The 18,410-nt window shown below is 40.3% G+C and overlaps 1 protein-coding gene across 3 annotated transcripts in view; it reads left to right on the top strand.

Annotated features, from left to right (window-relative positions):
* Window positions 1-487: 487 nt before the first annotated feature.
* ppme1 (protein phosphatase methylesterase 1) overlaps window positions 488-18,410 on the top strand; it is a 67,211-nt gene continuing 49,288 nt past the window's right edge. Inside the window, exons 1-4 of one of the 3 annotated variants that reach the window (XM_072262789.1) lie at window positions 488-585; window positions 915-996; window positions 13,025-13,118; window positions 13,897-13,989. In XM_072262789.1, coding sequence (XP_072118890.1) covers window positions 956-996; window positions 13,025-13,118; window positions 13,897-13,989 — 228 coding nt within the window. In that variant the 5' untranslated portion in view covers window positions 488-585; window positions 915-955. Of the gene's footprint in view, window positions 586-669; window positions 997-13,024; window positions 13,119-13,896; window positions 13,990-18,410 lie in introns of those variants that run through there. The other 2 variants (XM_072262788.1, XM_072262787.1) reach the window with 2 other exon arrangements.

The following is an 18,410-nucleotide window of genomic DNA, read 5'->3' as shown; positions in this document are numbered from 1 at the left end:
GAGAGAAAAAGAATGTGATTATATTTCCAAAGACATACTTAGTGGAGCACAGTTTTAGTGCAGTCACCCATCTTCTTTAAAAGCAACAAAAAATTGCAAATTATGAAACATGGGGATCTGAGACTGTTGAGAATCTGTTACCACAACAATAACCCCATCTGTCTCATTGAAAGGTGAAAAAGCAATGAAGTAATGAATAGTTGGAAACTAATGTACACGCTAAAATTGTTGATGAAAAGTGTTTTACTGTAATTAAATAAGTTTATTTGTAGCTTTAAATAGATTTGAATATTTTCTCAATTATTTGTCACTGCTTTGAATTTGCAGTTCCTATTTTCTTTCTCTGTGCATCTATGTCAAAATTCTGTATAGTTTTATGCAATGGCCGGAAAAGGAGCGGGGTCCCTGGGGATGTGATCTAGAGGCCAAAGGGGCGGTAATCCAAAAATGCGTGGGAACCACTGGCCTAGAGTCTCTACTTTTTGTGTCTAAAAATTCAAATTGGTAACGTTAGCAACGGCTCGTCGGAACACACTGTAAAACTACACTGTCCAGAAAGCCTAGGAGATGCTCGCCAACCATTACGTAAGTCAACGAACGGTTTCATGGGGATTGTAGTTTATGGTGATGACGTAAGATCCATAGGCTCACGAACAGGACGGGAAGGACTACAAGTCCCGACATCGAAGCTAATAAACTATAACCGTCTTCCTATCGGAAGTGTAGGCCATCTTCAGGAATATAGAAGGGATTTAAACTATACATAGTTAAAATCTTATGCTAATTATCATTCTAGCACCTTATGTAGTTTATATGTACAAGAGGAGCAGTCACTTCTTAGTAAGTCACGATAAACGGGTCGATCATTAACTTATGTTTTTTGCTTCATGCATCTGAAAACATGTCTTCTTTAGAGAAAGAGTTGTTCTTGAGCAAATTGCCTCCGCGACCAACGATGCGGCCAGGTCTTCAAACGGGGTCTAAAATGAGGATGGGGTAAGTGCCTACATAAGCTTCTGAAATCGAGACCGTGATTTTTAATTTTGTTTTCTGATAGACTTCCTCCCCATTCGGTGTGAGTGAGATTTTAAAACAGGAAAACAATAATTTTGTAGCTTGATTGATTTGATAATCAAAAATTTCGAACAAATTGCAACAATTTTAATATAGTTTAATTTCAACACATATCTTAGAAGCGGGTGTAAAGGACAGTGCGTTTAAGTTAGTGTCACCGATTGATTCTCGACTTCATTTGTGATATGCATCTCACTGTTACCAGCATACTAATGCGTGCGTTCTTTTTAAAACAACATATGATGATGTTTTTAATTGTTAAATGGAAGTGGAAAACATAAACCACTCCAAATCATACGATTTGAGATTGTACAGTAGCGAGGAAAGGCTTACCCAGTTATGTTTGGAATCTGATTACGTCTGAACAATTTCTTCTGCTTTGATTTTCCCATATGGCCAGTCTTTGTACACTAGCCATTAAATTTTATTGTGCTTTCTCTGTGTTTATTTGTCTACTTTGAACTGCGGAGCCCACGTGAGCCAAATTCAAAGGGTCTTCCATTCAAGCAAAAGCTTCTCTTTTTCTTATACAAACAGCTTGTTTTTGGATTTGCATCATCTGGCATCGCTAACATTTCAAGTTTTATATTGCACTATATTTACTCAATTTGAAATATCTATTTTACACTGTTTCTTTGTTACAAGGTAGACCTTTTTAATGATTATCCCATATGAGATTAGTTTTACCTTGATATTTCTCATACAAGATCTTTTGAATGTGAACTTTGTGGAAAAATGTTTGGTTTTGAATCTATATTGTACTATTCATACACTTTGGATACTGTTGTGGTGGACAATGTGCCAGGGGAAAACTACATTGACCAGGTCTCTGGCTCTGATGGGGAAGGGGGTTGGGTAGGGATAAGGAATCCTGTAGTTAGGGGAGCAGACAGGTGGTTCTGTGGACGTGACTGAGACAGACTGATGGTATCTTGCCTCCCATATGCCAGGGTCAGGAACGTCTCAGATCGGGTCCACAGCATTCTTAAGGGGGAGGGAGAGTAGATAGAAGTTGTATTACACTTCGTACCATTGACATAGGTTTAAAAAAGTATGCTGTCCTGAAGAAGGTAGGAAACTAAAAAGCAGGATCACAAGGGTAGTGGTTGCTGTGCCATGCACCACTGAGGTAAAAAAAAATAGGGATAAAATGGCAGATGAATATGTAGCTGAAGAATTGGTACAAGAGGCAAGATTTCAGATTTGTGCATCATTGGGATCTCTTCTGAGGAAGGCATGATCTGGACAAAAGAGATGGGTTACATCTGAACTCAGGAGGAACTGATGTACTTATCAACAGCTTTGCTAGAGCTGTTGGGAAGAGTTTTGGCAGGGAGATGTCAAAGTGATAGGTCAGATGATAGAGCAGTTGGTGTAAAGGCAATGCAATGTGTAGAGAGACTGTGAGGAAGGATGGGCAGCAGATAGGACATTAATAGATGGGTTGAAATGTATTTCATTTGATGTGGTAAGTATCAGGAACAAGGGTGATGAATTTAGAGCCTGCATCAAGACTTGGAGCTACAACTTTGTGGCCATTCTGGAGATGTGGCTGTCCCAGGAGCAGTAATGGCTGCTGGGTGTTCTGGAGTTTAGATGTTTCAAAAGAGACAGGGAGATAGATAAAAGAGGTGGGGAAATGGGATTACTAATCAGGGATAATATCACAGCTGCAGAAATGGAGGACATTGTGGAGAGAGTGTCTACCGAGTCAGTGTGGATGGAAGTCAGAAACAGAAAAAGAGAAATCAATGTATTGGGAGTATTCTGTAGACCTCACACCCCGAATAGCAGCAGAGACACCGAGAAGCAAATCAGGAGGTAGATTTTGGAAAGGTGCAAAAGTTACAGGGTTGATGTCATGGGTGATTTCAACTTACCTAGTATTGACTGACAGCTCCTTGGTGCAAAAAAAAATGTTTAGGTGGAGCATTTTTAAGTGTGTCCAGGAAGGATTTCTGACACTATGTGGACAGGCTCGCCATACTGGATCTAGTACTAGGCAATGAGCTTGGTCAAGTGACAGATCTCTCAGTGGGTAAGCATTTTCAGAGACAGTGAGCAGGATTCCTTGACCTTTACTGTAGTCTTGGACTGTATTTAATTAGAGGAAGGGGAATTGTGTTATTAGGCATGAACTCTGGAGCATAAATTGGGAATGGATGTACTCAGGGAAATCTACAATGAAAATGTAGAGATTGTTTAGGGAGCACTTGAATGGGGTTCTATACAGATGTGTCCCAATTTGGCAGGGAAAGGATGGTAGGATGAAGGAACCATGGTTGACAGAAGAAGTAGAACATTAGTTAAGAGGAAGATGGAAACAGGTTTAGGAACCATGGATCAGACATGGCTCTTAAAAGTTGTAAGGTAGCCCAGAAGGAGCTTAAGAAAGGAGTTGGGGGAGTTAGAAAGAAGCATAAGAAGGGCTTGATGAGTAGACAGGGTGTTCTACACATACCTCAGGAACAGGAGGATGACTAGAGTGAGGGTAGGACTGATCAGGGATAAAAGATGAAACCCACCTGGATTTGGAGGAGGTAAAGTAAGTCCTTAATAAATACGTTATGTCAGTATTCAACAGTGAGAGGGACCTTGATGAATATGAGAACTACATAGAACAGGCTAGTATGCTGGAAAATGTTGACGTTAAGAAAAAGAATGTTGCAACTTTTGAAAAACATCAGGACAAATAAATATCCAGGGCCTCACACGCAAGATTGAATTCTTTGAGGAACTGACAAAACAAATTGAAGGTGGAGCAGTGGATATAGTGTATATGGATTTTATATAGATTTTCAATAGGTTAATTCAAAAAGTCAGGAGGCATGGGATCATTGGAAACTTGGCTGTGTGGATTCTGAATTATCTTGGCTGCTGAAGACGAAGGGTGGTAGTCAATGGAACATATTCTGTCTCAATGTCTGTGATTAATGGTGTTCCACAGGGATCTGACCCCTGCTGTTTGTGATTTGTTTATTATAAATGATTTGGATGAAGAAGTGGAAGGGTGGGTTAACAATTTTGCGAATGACACAAAGGTTGGTGATGTTGTAGAACAGTGGTCCCCAACCTCCGGGCCACGGACCAATACCGGGCTGTGAAGCATGCAGGGGTGCAGCGGTAGCCGGAACACACCCAGCACATCTTTAAGAAAAAAACCGAAAAAAACAAGCTAATTAATTAGGTGCCACCCGGCACGTAAATGTCAGCCCATATCAGAGGCAATTCGCATTAGATCTGGGCCGACATTTACGTGCCGGGCGGCACCTAATTAGTTAGCTTGTTTATTTTGGCTTTTTTCTTAAAAACGTGCTGGGTGCATCCCGGCTACTGCTACACCCCTGCATGCTTCGGGGCCCAGTATCAGTCCGCTGCCCAAAGGTTGGGGACCACTGGTGTAGAAGGTTGTCACAGGCTAGAATGAAATATTGCTAGAATGCAGAGCTGGGCTAAGTAGTGGCAGATGGTGTTCAATCCAGAAAAATATAAAAGTAACACACTTTGGAAGGTCGAACTTGAAGGCAGAGTACAAGGTTAATGGCAGGACCTCGGCAGTTTGAGCCCATCTTTTCAAGCAGGCTTCAATTATACCGGTGCCTAAGAAGAGCATGGTAACCTGCTTCAATGACCATCATACATTTCAACTTGCATCCATTGTTATGAACTGCTTTGAGAGGTTGGTGTTGAAATGTATCAATTCCTGCCTGAAAAGTGACTTGGGTCTGTTCCAATTTGCCTACCATTACAACAGGTCCATAGCAGATGCCATTTCACTGGCTCTTCACTCAACCCTGGAACATCTGGACGGTGAAGATGCAACATCAGGATGCTGTTCATTGACTATAGCTGGGCATTCAATACTGTCATCCCCTCAACTAATAACTAAAAGCTCGGAGACCTAGGCCTCAATACCTCCTTGTGCAGCTGGACCCTTGATTTCCTCACTTGCAGACCCCAGTCAGTTTGGATTGGCAACAACATCTTCTCCACAATTTCCATCAGCACAGGTACACCACAAGGCTTAGCCCCCTTTTCTACTGGCTTTATACTTATGACTGTGAGGCTAAGCACAGCTCCAATGCCATATCTAATTTGCTGATGACACCATTGTCGTTGGCTAAATCAAAGGTTGCGGCAAATCAGCATATAGAAAGGAGATTGAAAATCTGGCTGAATGGTGCCACAGCAACAACCTCTCACAAAACGTCAGCAAGACCAATGAGCTGATTTTTAACTTCTGGAGGAAGAAACTAGAGGTCCACGAGCCAGTACTTATTGGGGGAATTAGAGGTGGAGAGGGTCAGCGACTTTAAATTCTTTGGTGTTATCATTTCAGAGAATCTGTCCTGGGACGAGCACATAAATGAAGAAAGCACGACAGCTCCCCCACGTTCCTAGATGTTTGCGAAGATTTAGCATGACAACTAAAACTTTGACAACTTCTGTAGATGTGTGGTGGAGAGTATATTGACTGGTTACATCATGGCTGGTATGGAAACAACAATGCCCTTGAATGGAAAGGGGGGAAAAAGTAGTGGATGCAACCCTGTCCATCACTTGTAGAGCCCTCCACAACATTGAGTACATCAACACAGAGCAATGTCGCTGCTTTCCTGCTTTCATCAAGGGCTCACACTATCCAGGCTATGCTCTCTTCTCACTTCTGCCATCAGGAAGAAGATACAGGAGCCTCAGGATCCACACCACCAGGTTCAGGAGCAATTATTAACCATATGACTCTTGAACCAGAGGGGCTAATTTCATTCAACTTCCCTCACCCCATCAGTGAACTGTTCCCACAACCTGTGGACTAACTTTCAAGGACACTTCATCTCATGTTTTCAATATTTATTGCTTGCTATTTATTGTTGTTATTCCTTTTTTTTTAATGTTTGCATAGTTTGTTATCTTTTGCACATTTGTTGTTTGTCCATTCTGTTGGATGCAGTTCTTTCATCGATTTTATTATGTTTTTTGTATTTATTGTGAATGCCTGCAAGAAAATGAATCTCAGGGTTGTATATGGTCACATATATGTACTTCGATAATGAAGTTACTTTGAACTTTAGATTATTGGTGTCCAGGAGTTGCTGCATAAGTTGATGGGGTGGTTAAGAAGGCATATGGTATGTTAGCCTTTATTAGTCAGGGACTTGAGTTCAAGAGCCAGAGAGTAATGGCTGCAGTTCTGAAATAAACTCTGGTTAAAGCAACTTGGACTATTGTGTTCAGTTCTGGTCGTCTCATTATAAGAAGGATGTGAAAGCTTTAGAGAGGATGCAGAAGAGATTTACGCTCTGGTTAGATTGAATTTAGAGTTGATTAAAAGGTCAGCACATTATCTTGGGGACAGGGCCTGCACTGCACTGTCCTGTTCAGGAAAGCAGACTAAATTTGGGATTACTTTAGCCTATGTTTAATATTATCCATAAAAAGGAAGATCTGCAATGAGATGAACCACTTATTGTTCCATTTTTTGGAAGCCTTTGTACTTCAGAAAAGGCCTACCTAAACTGTGTTGAACTATGATCTTGTGATATACATGGAATGTAGTACCTTATACTAGTTTTAATGGCACCAGTCCTAGTACTAGATCTGCACAGAATAGTTCTCTACACTTGTATTAAAATAATGTTTTAGGCAGAAGTGCAGATATGGAATAATGAAATCTATAATTGAACTCGGTGTTTTTCACAGTTCAAGCAGTATGCAATTTTCATCCATCCAATGCTTTACTGGAATACTAATGATAACACTGCATTCAAAAACGCCAGCTGACAGCTTAAAACATAGCGCATGAGGTACATTATTCAGTCAGAACTCATTTGGCACACAAGCTGTAGTCAACCTCCCTTTTGCTGCTCAGTATTTAAATCATTCTTTCTCTCAAAACATGAATAAAATTAGAAGTGATTCCAATTCTAATCACGTTTTCTGAAACATGTCAGCAAATTGAAGAGGGTACAGAGGATATTTGTTAAGTGATGGACTTCAGTTACATGGAAAGACTAAATAGATGAAGAGGAAATTTAATATAGGTACTCAAAGTCATGGAGGATTTTGATAAGGCAAATAAGGGGAAATTGTTTCTATTGACAGGAATAAAAATAGAATATGCTGGAAGCATGCAGCATGCCTTTTATCCACTGGCACTAACAAGACTTGCCCAGTATTTCAAGCATGAATAGTATTTCATTGATTTTATTGATTTTTTTCATTGATAACCTTCTAAAATATTGGAAACCAAATGGAGATTCAAGCAATTACTATCTGAAATCTTGCATAATGAATTGCATCCATTAACAATGATGCAGAAGATAGCAGGAATTTTATTTACCGCGAACTTAAAAAGGTAGATTTGAAGAGGAACTTGAAGTTTTTCCAATGTCCTGGATGACATTTACCCCTTATCAGTTGAAGCAAATAACTTCAATTTTCTTTTCTGTTTGTGGGGCCTTACAATTTTCAAATTAGCTGCAATGTTCCGTGGATTAAATGACATTTTCCCTATCTTTGTAAAGAGTTTTAGGATGAAAGTACAGAATAATAAAATTTAAATCAGGAGACAAAGCAATGGGGCTAACAATTGAATGATTCATTGGAAATGTCCGTAATGGAATTGAGAGCATAGACTCAGTGGAAAAACAAATGTGCTGTATATTTTGAAGAAATTCTTGGGAGAAGTTACAATTGGAGAGGTATTAAATGAGAAGATAGGACTTGTTGTTTGAGTGTGGGGTGATGTTTTCTGGTTTGAAATGAAAACTTAAAATTTTCTTCATAGAAGAACTAATAATGCCTCAAAACCTCATTTTAAAGTCAGAGTTAAGTTTATTGTACAACTATGTACAGGTGTAGTGAAAATCATAGGCACATAGCATTGGAGAGCAGCATTCGCCAGAAAAAGCATCAGTATAAGTTACGCACATTTTTTCAAGAGACTAACAATGAGAAGGAAGTTTTATGTTCTAGAGTTGGTTCTATGCATTGACCAACTTGCACTTAATTTGATTCTGTTCTCTGCATACAGTCGACTTACTATCAAACTCCGATAATCTTGCACACTTGGGACTTTGGTGCCAGCCCTGGAGAATTTCTGAATAATTATACCCAAAACATTTATCTAGATGTTAGGCAGTTTTTAAAAAAATTTTTGGTGAATCCATTAAGGGAGAGTACATGAAACGAGACTGTGGCAAGTCAGTGAGTAGAAGTGCCACAGCAGGTCAGAAGGGAATGTGAGAACAGGGGTGCGGTATGTTGAAAGGGAGCAAACATTTCTTGGTGAATCGAGTACCAAATGAGTGAGTTTTCTGAGTAGTCTATAGCTTATTATTAGAAGTTTATGGTAGTTAACATTTACAATGGTTTGCTTAATGTGTTTTATTTTTCTGTCTATTGTGTGGCTTGCTGCAGTATAATTACAGAATCTTAGCAGCATTAGACATTTTCTGACCATTATTACTATTTAACTTAAACTGAGGTTTGCTTTTAAGGCACATGTGTTTATAACTGCAGATTTTTTGCCATTTAAGTTGATGACTGCATGGGATTTTTGTGCTTACTGAATCTGTAACTGTATTCTTCACAAAATTATATGTAATTTCAAAGCACAAAACCAAGTACCGAGTCTTGGAACAAAGGCCACCGCCCACTCGTTTCGTCATCCCACATGGTTTTATATTGTGTTTTAAATAATTTTGTTCAGAAAGCTAGCTATAAAGGAGAAATTTAACAATTGGATCTGTTTGGGGTGAGGGAATGGAGATGTTGCTGGTTTTAAATGGATATATATTTCTTGAAACACACATCAAAGTTGCTGGTGAATGCAGCAGGCCAGGCAGCATCTCTAGGAAGAGGTGCAGTCGACGTTTCAGGCCGAGACCCTTCAGGACTGCTGACGAAGGGTCTCGGCCTGAAACGTCGACTGCACCTCTTCCTAGAGATGCTGCCTGGCCTGCTGCGTTCACCAGCAACTTTGATGTGTGTTGCTTGAATTTCCAGCATCTGCAGAATTCCTTTTGCATATATTTCTTGAAATTATTTGGTAGGAAAATACTATTTCTTTGACGTGTATTTCGTGGAGAACTTCACCTAGATTGATGCTGATAATATATTTGATTAAATACTTGGAATTCATTGTACAAAGTATTTTCTATTTAAAAAGGCAGTCAAACTCACTGTGTTGGTTCACCTTCTATAAACTGCTTGCTAGGTGAAATGACACCCAGTAGTATTTCTGGTGAGGTCTGGGTTCAGTCATGATGCCATCAAGATTACAGGTACTCTTCCAAACAGTGTGCCTCAATCCAAGTAAAGACAATGTTGTTTTAATTTATAATTCAACTCTTTAGTCAGCTTCTCCAAGCTAAGCTAAGGGAAATGTTATGCTAGCAATATGAATCCTGCAAAAGATAGTAAATCTATCAACTTTGAATGGGGTGTTTATGGTTAGCAGGAGAAAGACAATTCTGGGCAGTTGGTAGAAGTAGAATTGAATGAATTGTATGCTGACCCATCGAGCCTTATGCCAAATAACAATGCAAAAGCAAAATATTGCAGATGCTGGAATTACTCAGTGCATCTTGTGACAGAGTTTAAGGGCAATTGGAAAAGGTTAAAGATTAATCATTAATCAGGCATGTAAGATATTGTATGCTCCCATCACCAAAGCAGCCCAGCCCAATGTATTTCAAATCATAGTTTGGGACTTCAGTCAGGCTTTTCTGAATAAGTCTCTGCCCAATTATCATCAGCATATAATCTGCAGCACTAGTGGTCCCAACATACTTGACCACTACCATCCGACGATTAGGAATGCCTACTATTCCATGCCTAGACCGCACTTCCGGAAATCTGATCACTTGGCTGTCCTTCTCCTATTTGCATACAGGCAGAAGGTAAAGAGCAAGGCTCCAGAGATGAGGACAACAAGTAGGTGGTTTTGGGAGTTAGAGGAGCAGCTATGGGATTGCTTCGAGTCAGTGGACGGGGCCTGTGTTCAAGGATTCATCAGAGAAGCTGAATAAAACACCATGGTTGTCATGGACTTTATAAAAAATAGTGGTAGACAATTATGGCCCCACAAAATCATTCAGAGTCTTCCCCAACCAGAAGCTCTGGATGAGCCATGAGATCCACAATCCACTGATCAGTAGTGTTCAGCTCTGGCAACCAAGTAAGATACAAGAGGTCCAGGTACGATCCCCAGAAACCATAGCTGTGCAAAGTGGCAATTCTGGATAAAATTTGAATCAGTGAAGAATACTAAACAGCTGTGGCAGGGCTTGAATGCTATTACCTCTTACAAAGTGAAACCAAACAACATAACTGACACAAGGCATCACTCCCAGATGAGCTCACTACCCTTATATGCTCACTTTGACCATTAAAACATGAGGAACTTTCACAAACTCCCACAGCCCATAATGACCTTGTGATTTCAGTCAGTGAGGTCAACATTAGAGTACCCTTTAGGAGGTTGAACCCACAGAAAGTATCTGGCCCAGATGGAGTATCTGACTGAGTACTGAAGCCCTGTGTTGATCATCTGGCTGGAGTGTTCAGCAATATCTTTAACCTCGCTTCAGCAGTCTGAGGTACTCAACTCCTTTAAGCCAGCTTCAATTATACCAATGTCTAAGAAGAATGTGGTAACCTCCCTCAATGATTATCATCCAGTAGCACTTACAGCCACTTTAATGAAGTGATTTGTTAAGTTGGTGTTGAAACATATCAACTCCTGCTTTTGAAGTGATTTTGGATCCGCCCCAGTTTGCCACCATCACAACAGGTCCACAGCAGATGCCATTTCGTTGGCTCTTCACTCAACCCTGGAACATCAAGGCAGCAAAGAAGCAACATAATGATGCTCTTTATTGACTACAGCTCAGCTTTCAATACCATCATCCCCTCAGAACTAATCAATAAGCTTCAAGACCATGGCCTCAATACCTCCTTGTGCAATTGCATACTTGATTTCTTCACTTGCAGACCCCAGTCAGTTTGAATTAGCAACAACAACTCCTCCACAATCTCCATCAGCTCACGTGCACCACAAGGCTGTGTGCTTAGCCCTCTTCTCTACTCACTTTATGCTTATGACTCTTGAGGCTAAACACAACTTCAATGCCGTATTTAAGTTTGCTGATGACATCACTGCCATTGGCCAAATCAAAGATAGTGACGAATCAGCATATTGGAGGGAGATTGAAAATTGGGCTGAATGGTGCCACAATAACAACCTCTTACTTAGTGTCAGTAAGACCGAGGAGCTGATTATTGACTTCAGGTGGAGGAAACTGGAGGGTCTATGAGCCAGTACTCATTGGGGGATCAGCAATTCCTCTGTGTTATCAGTTCCGAGGATCTGTCCTGGGACAAGCAATTAAGTGCTGTTACGAAGAAAGCCTCTATTTCCTTAGAAGTTTGCGAAGATTCTGCATGACATCTAAAACTTTGATAAACCTGTATAGATGTATGCTGGTGAGTATATTAACTGCTTGCAATACAGCATGGTATGGAAACATCATTGCCCTTGAATGGAAAATCCAACAAAAAGTAATGGATATGGCCCAGTCCATCACGGGTAATGTCCTCCCCTCCACTGAGCAGATCTACATGGAGCACTGTCGCAGGATAGTAAAAATTCATCATCAAGGACCCCCACCACCCAGGACTTGCTCCAATGACACTGCTTCCGTTGGGAAGAAGATACATGAGAAGGTACTGACACCACCAGGTTCAGGAGAAGTTAATACTCCTCAACCATTCAGCTCTTGAACCAAAGGGGATAACTTAACTCACGCCATCTCTGAACTGTTCCGACAGCCCATGGACTCACTTTCAAGGACTCTTCTTCACATGTTCTCAATATTAATTGCTTATTTATTTATTGTTTTTTTCTGTATTTGCATAGCTTTTGCACATTCGTTGTTTGTTCATCCTGTTGGGTGCGGTTATTCATGGATTCTATTGTGTTTCTTAGATTTATTGTGTTTGCCCACAAGAAAGTGAATTTCAGGGTTGTATATGGTGACGTATATGTACTTTGATAATAAATTTACTTTGGACTTTGAAATTTGATGCCATTCTGATTGTGGAAGGTAACATGTAACAACCAAAAATAGAGAATGCTGGAAGTACTCAGCAGGTTAAGCAGTGTCAGTGATGAGAACAGCGGGTTCAGCATTGATCCTGTTGTAGTTTCACCATTTCAGGCTGAGGACCCTTCATCAGAATTGAAAAATTGAGAAAATAAGTGTGGTTTAAGTTGCAGAGAGGAGGGACAGTGGAGAGAATAGAGGGTATATCTGTAATAAAAGTGCAGGCCTATGTTATTAAGGGCATGGTTTCATTTAAACAGTTGTGAGGTAGAAGAGAAAACAAATTGAAACAAAATATAAGGGCTCATCTGTGAAGGGAGACAGAAAAATGTGATTACCTGCAATTTGGCACAATACGTGGTGCCATTCATCAGAAGGCTGAAGACAGAGAAACCAGAATGGATGTGGAACAGAGAATTCAAAAGACATTTTTTTGGAAGTTTGGGGTTTCCATTATCTGTTGTGTCAATTCTTTCTCCCTTTTGCAGTCTCATCTCTGACTTTTTATTTTACCAATACTGATGAAGGGCCCTTAACCTGAACTGTTTCTCCCTCATTTGCTGCTGCTTGACCTGAGAGTTTCCATTACTTTTGCTTTGTTTTAGATTTTCAGCATCTGCAGTTGTTTTCTGCTTTAATTTCTCTGTAACAAAGTCACTTTTTTATGAGTTACTGTTATCTGGGGAACACTCCTAAATTACCTTTCTCACTATGTTGGTAAAATAATTTAAACTTATATGGATCTCAAATGTTTTGGTTTCCTGTTGGATTAAATATGTTCTAAAATTGTAGATAGTGTTGAAGGCCATCTTAACTCATATTCATGTTCCTTTTCTTTTTAGCCCTGGAAGAAAACGGGATTTTTCACCTGTGTCCTGGAACCATTATTTTGAAACCATGGAAGATATCATAGTTACAAGAGGAACAAGTAAAGATATATCCTTTGTCAATTCCAATGCATTAGGCAATGCCTGTCCTGTTTCTAATTTTCTAATGTAAGTTTGGCTTGATGAGGAATTCAGTTTTGCTTATTGGTTGTATTTCTACACTTTTGTGTCCTATAACTTTTGAAAAACTTTGAAACTATTAGCATAAAATTTCTCTAAAGAAGTTAGTTTAAAATTCTGTAGCATTCCACCAGACGATGTGTTTTAACTCTTCCCTATCCTTGATATTGTTCGTCTTTTAAGATAATTCTTCGATCATTCATATTTAATGTTTATATATTCTATATATAGTATATAAGAATTTAATATTTTAATGTTTTATGCCAAGAACAGAACTGAATGTAGTATTCTAGAAAGTATGTAGCACACAGTATGTTTCAATTTTTTATTCCGGCTTTTTTGATATAAAGACAATATTTAATAAAACTTCTTGAAATTATGGCTTGTTTCCGTTGACCAACATTTTTAATCTTTTGGGTACAGATGATTTTCTCTCCTTGCTTGAAAGTTCCTAAATTTTCTATCATCTGCACACTTCCCTGATCTATCCTTCATCTGCTAATTTCATATTTCCATTAATCAAACATCTCATAATATGTGTAAATTAATTACTGTATTAAAGCAAGTTTCTAATGCTATTAATGATCCAAATTTCATTGTGAAAGGAATAAGTTGATTTTAATCTTGTCATGTTCACAGAATATTTGTTATTGTTTAACCCTTAAGTGCATTTTTATATTTTGCATGTAAACCTTAACTATTTGTACTCTTTTCGAATGTATAAAAGTGGATCTGATGGGCCTGTCCTTTTGTTATTACATGGAGGAGGCCATTCAGCCCTCTCTTGGGCAGTTTTTTCTGTAAGTAATTGCAAATTTTAACAGGAGTACAGCCTGTTATTCAAAATGAATTTTACTGGATATGTCCATAATGATTCACTATTGAGATAAAAATAGGATTATGATTGTCTAACATTGTATTAGTAAAGTCTGTGATCCCATTCATGTTGTATTTTGTTTCCCTTTACTTGCTCATTTCTGCTCCTTGTGCATTTATGCCAGAGCAAGAATGAAATCTTAATCTTATCCAGAATGCTTGGATGAAATACACTGGCATGTCATGCCTCTCTTATCTACTACAATGGCTATTCTTTATTAGTAATAGAAATAAGTGTCAATAGATAACTTGACCATTCTGTTGTCATGAACTGGCCTTGTGTTTGCCTAGCATTTCTCTTTGCTTTTTACTAATGGGTTCTCTGACTGATGAGGCAGTGAGAAGGATAAAAGAATCCGATGGAAACGTGGACATGAGGCAGGGTCAGCTGCAGTCTTTTTGAATGCTGAGCAAGCTTGGTGGAGTGAATTAGTATAATTCTGCTTTGACTTTTATGTTTTAGCAACTTGTGTCTGATTGAAGTACTATGTACTTCATAAGTAATTTGCATCAATGAGAAAGGAGGAAATGTGCTTTGAGTATGAGTGTGAACGTGTAAGCTATTATCACAAATATGAGAAAATCTGCAGATGCTGGAAATCCAAGCAACATAGTCATAGTCGTAGTTTATTAATCCCGGGGGAAATTGGTTTTCGTTACAGTTGCTCCATAGATAATAAATAGTAATAGAACCGTAAATAGTTAAATAGTAATATGTAAATTGTGCCAGTAAATTATGAAATAAGTCCAGGACCAGCCTATTGGCTCAGGATGTCTGACCCTCCAAGGGAGGAGTTGTAAAGTTTGATGGCCACAGGCAGGAATGACTCCTATGACGCTCAGTGCTGCATCTCGGTGGACCTACAATAGCTTCCTCCTACAATAGCTTACATCGCACAAAATGCTGGAAGAACTCTACAGGCCAGGCAGCATCTATGGAAAAGAGTAAACAGTCAACGTTTGGGCTGAGAGCCTTCTTCAGGACTTTTTCTTCCAGTCTTGATGAAAGGTCTCGGCCCAAAACATCGACCGTTTACTCTTTTCCATAGATGCTGCCTGACCTGCTGAGTTCCCCCAGCATTTTGTGCGATGTAAGCTATTGTAGGAGGAACTTGGTGGATCAGGCAGCAATGTTCCGACAAGAACTGTCCTTTGTTATTCAAATAACAAGCCAAAGGACATTAAGGACATCCTGAATGCTAAAAAGGGGGCGTTTAGAGATGGAAATAGGGAGGACCTGAGGACAATACAGAGGGACCTGAAAGCCAGGATTAGGGAGGCTAAAAACAGGTACAGGAGGAAGCTTGAGTGGGGACTCCAGCAGAACAACATGAGAGAGGTCTGGAGGGGGTTGAGGACTATCGCTGGGTTCCGGCAAACTGGCAACAGAGGAGCTGAAGGCAGTGTGGACAGGGCCAAGGAACTTAACCTGTTCTTTAACAGATTTGACATTGTGGCCCCACATGAGTCATCTGTTGTCGGCCCCCAACCAACACATATTCCACTCTCCCCTCCTACCCCTTCTCACAGTCCCCCACCCTGCTCTCATGACTGTACCCCTTCCCCACATGAAACCACCATGGTGGGCTTCACAGCTGAACAGGTGAGAAGACAGCTGAAACGTCTCAACCCAAGCAAGGCTGCAGGATCAGATGGTGTCAGTACCAGGGTGCTCAAAACCTGTCCCCCTCAGCTATGTGGAGTACTTCGCCATGTATTCAACCTGAGCCTGAGGCTCTGGAGGGTTGCTGTGCTGTGGAAGACGTCCTGCCTCATCCCTGTGCTGAAGACGCTGCGCCCCAGCGGCCTCAATGACTACAGACCGGTGGCATTGACCTCCCACATCATGAAGACCCTGGAGAGTCTTGTTCTGGAGCTGCTCCGGCCTATGGTTGGGCCACACTTAGATCCCCTCCAGTTCGCCTACCAGCCCTGACTAGGAGTTGAGGATGCCATCATCTACCTGCTGAACCATGTCTACGCCCACCTGGACAAGCCAGCGAGCACTGTGATGGTCATGTTGTTTGACTTCTCCAGTGTATTCAACACCATCTGCCCAGCTCTGCTGGGGGAGAAGCTGACAGCGATTCAGGTGGATGCTTCCCTGGTGTCATGGATTCTTGACTGGCAGACCACAGTACGTGTGCTTGCAACACTGTGTGTCCGACAGAGTGATCAGCAGCACTGGGACTCCACGGGACTGTCTTGTCTACCTTTCTCTTCACCATTTACACCTCGGACTTCAACTACTGCACAGAGTCTTGTCATCTTCAGAAGTTTTCGGATGACTCTACCATAGTTGGATGCATCAGCAAGGGAGATGAGGCTGAGTACAGGGCTACGGTAGGAAACTTTGTCACATGGTGTGAGCAGAATTATCTGCAGCTTAATGTGAAAAAGACTAAGGAGCTGGTGATAGACCTGAGGAGAGCTAAGGTACCGGTGACCCCTGTTTCCATCCAGGGGGTCAATGTGGACATGGTGGAGGATTACAGATACCTGCGGATACGAATTGACAATAAACTGGACTGGTCAAAGAACACTGAGGCTGTCTACAAGAAGGGTCAGAGCCGCCTCTATTTCCTGAGGAGACTGCGGTCCTTTAACATCTGCCGGACGATGCTGAGGATGTTCTACGAGTCTGTGGTGGCCAGTGCGATCATGTTTGTTGTTGTGTGCTGGGGCAGCAGGCTGAGGGTAGCAGACGCCAACAGAATCAACAAACTCATTTGTAAGGCCAGTGATGTTGTGGGGATGGAACTGGACTCTCTGGTGGTGGTGTCTGAAAAGAGGATGCTGTCCAAGTTGCATGCCATCTTGGACAATGTCTCCCATCCACTACATAATGTACTGGTTGGGCAGCCAGAGACTCATTCCACCGAGATGCAACACAGAGCGTCATAGGAGGTCATTCCTGCCTGTGGCCATCAAACTTTACAACTCCTCCCTTGGAGGGTCATAGACCCTGAGCCAATAGGCTGGTCCTGGACTTATTTCCTGGCATAATTTACATATTACTATTTAACTACTTATGGTTTTATTACTATTTATTATTTATGGAGCAACTGTAACGAAAACCAATTTCCCCCGGGATCAATAAAGTATTGAGGCAGAGGGATGATCGATGTTTTGAGTTGAAGCTCTGTATCAGTTTGTTTTTGCACTAGATTATATGAAATTTCTCATGTCTCTGAGGTATCATAGTTAAGTTTTACTTGTAAAAGATTCCCATTGGTTTGTTAAAACAAGTTGAGAAAGTGATTCATTATGCATTAATTATTTCCTATTAAATTCAGCCTATCTAAATAAGGTGCTGTGGGTTTAAATAAAATATTGTTCTTTTTGTGGTGTTTCTTTTTCACAGAAAATTGTGTAAGATCAATTAAAAAATTGATTTCCACATGTGAAAAAGAAGGGGTTGGAAATAGCTATGCCCCTTCTAAATTTCTGGATGCCACCAATCTTGGCAGTAATGTGAACTCTGAAGAAAACAGTGATGAGTTGCAGCAAGATGTAAATAGATTGGTGAAATGAGTCATGAATTGTCTATGAAGCACAATGTGATGTGACTAATTTTGTAAGGAAGAATGAAGGATTTCTTCTATAAAGGGTGTAGGATGTTAAGTGCATAGGTTGAGAAACCTGTTAATCAGGCAAAATTTGGGATCTTATCAATAGAAGCATACTATATAAAAGCATGGAAGTTATGCTGAACACTTATAAAACATATTGGCCTGACTTCAGCTAAAAGCATTGCCTTTAATTCTGGTCACTGCATTTTAGAAACCTTTTGAAGGCATTAGAGAGGGTACTTTAGAGAAGAGCAAGCTGAGGTAACATATGATAGAAGTATATAAAATAGTAAGGGCACTGAATAAAGTGGACAATTGGAGGTTGGCAAAGTAAGATCAAGATGGATAAAGAAATTGTTATGTGTGTGTATAGACCCTAAAACACACTGGTTGCTGATGTGATGGAGGCAGGTTTCATTGTGGCTTTCAAGAGGAATTTGAGCGAGTATATGAAATTGGATTAAAAAATTGCAAGGCTGCAAAGAAAGAGCTGGTTTTTGCAGCAGAGTTGTTCTAGGGTGATGGGTTGAATGGCTACTTGCCTGTAGCCATTCTACAATGTTTTGATTCTTTCACTGTGAGTTATAGATTTGAGTTTATAATATTTTCCTTGATTATAGAAACAAAGAACAAATTTTCATTTTGCATTCTCTTTCAAATTCTACGGCTGTGACCACTTCAGTCTCCTATCGATGCTTGCTTTGTGAGAGTTGGCAGGTATGAGTTAAAGCCCAAAAATGGATGTCATTAAGCTAGAAAAGGCGCAGAAAAGA

The sequence above is a fragment of the Mobula birostris genome, chromosome 7, assembly GCF_030028105.1.
Source record: "Mobula birostris isolate sMobBir1 chromosome 7, sMobBir1.hap1, whole genome shotgun sequence".
NCBI classification, from domain to species: Eukaryota; Metazoa; Chordata; class Chondrichthyes; order Myliobatiformes; family Myliobatidae; genus Mobula; species Mobula birostris.
Note: the sequence above shows the minus strand (reverse complement) of the source record. Positions and strands in the feature narration are given on the sequence as shown.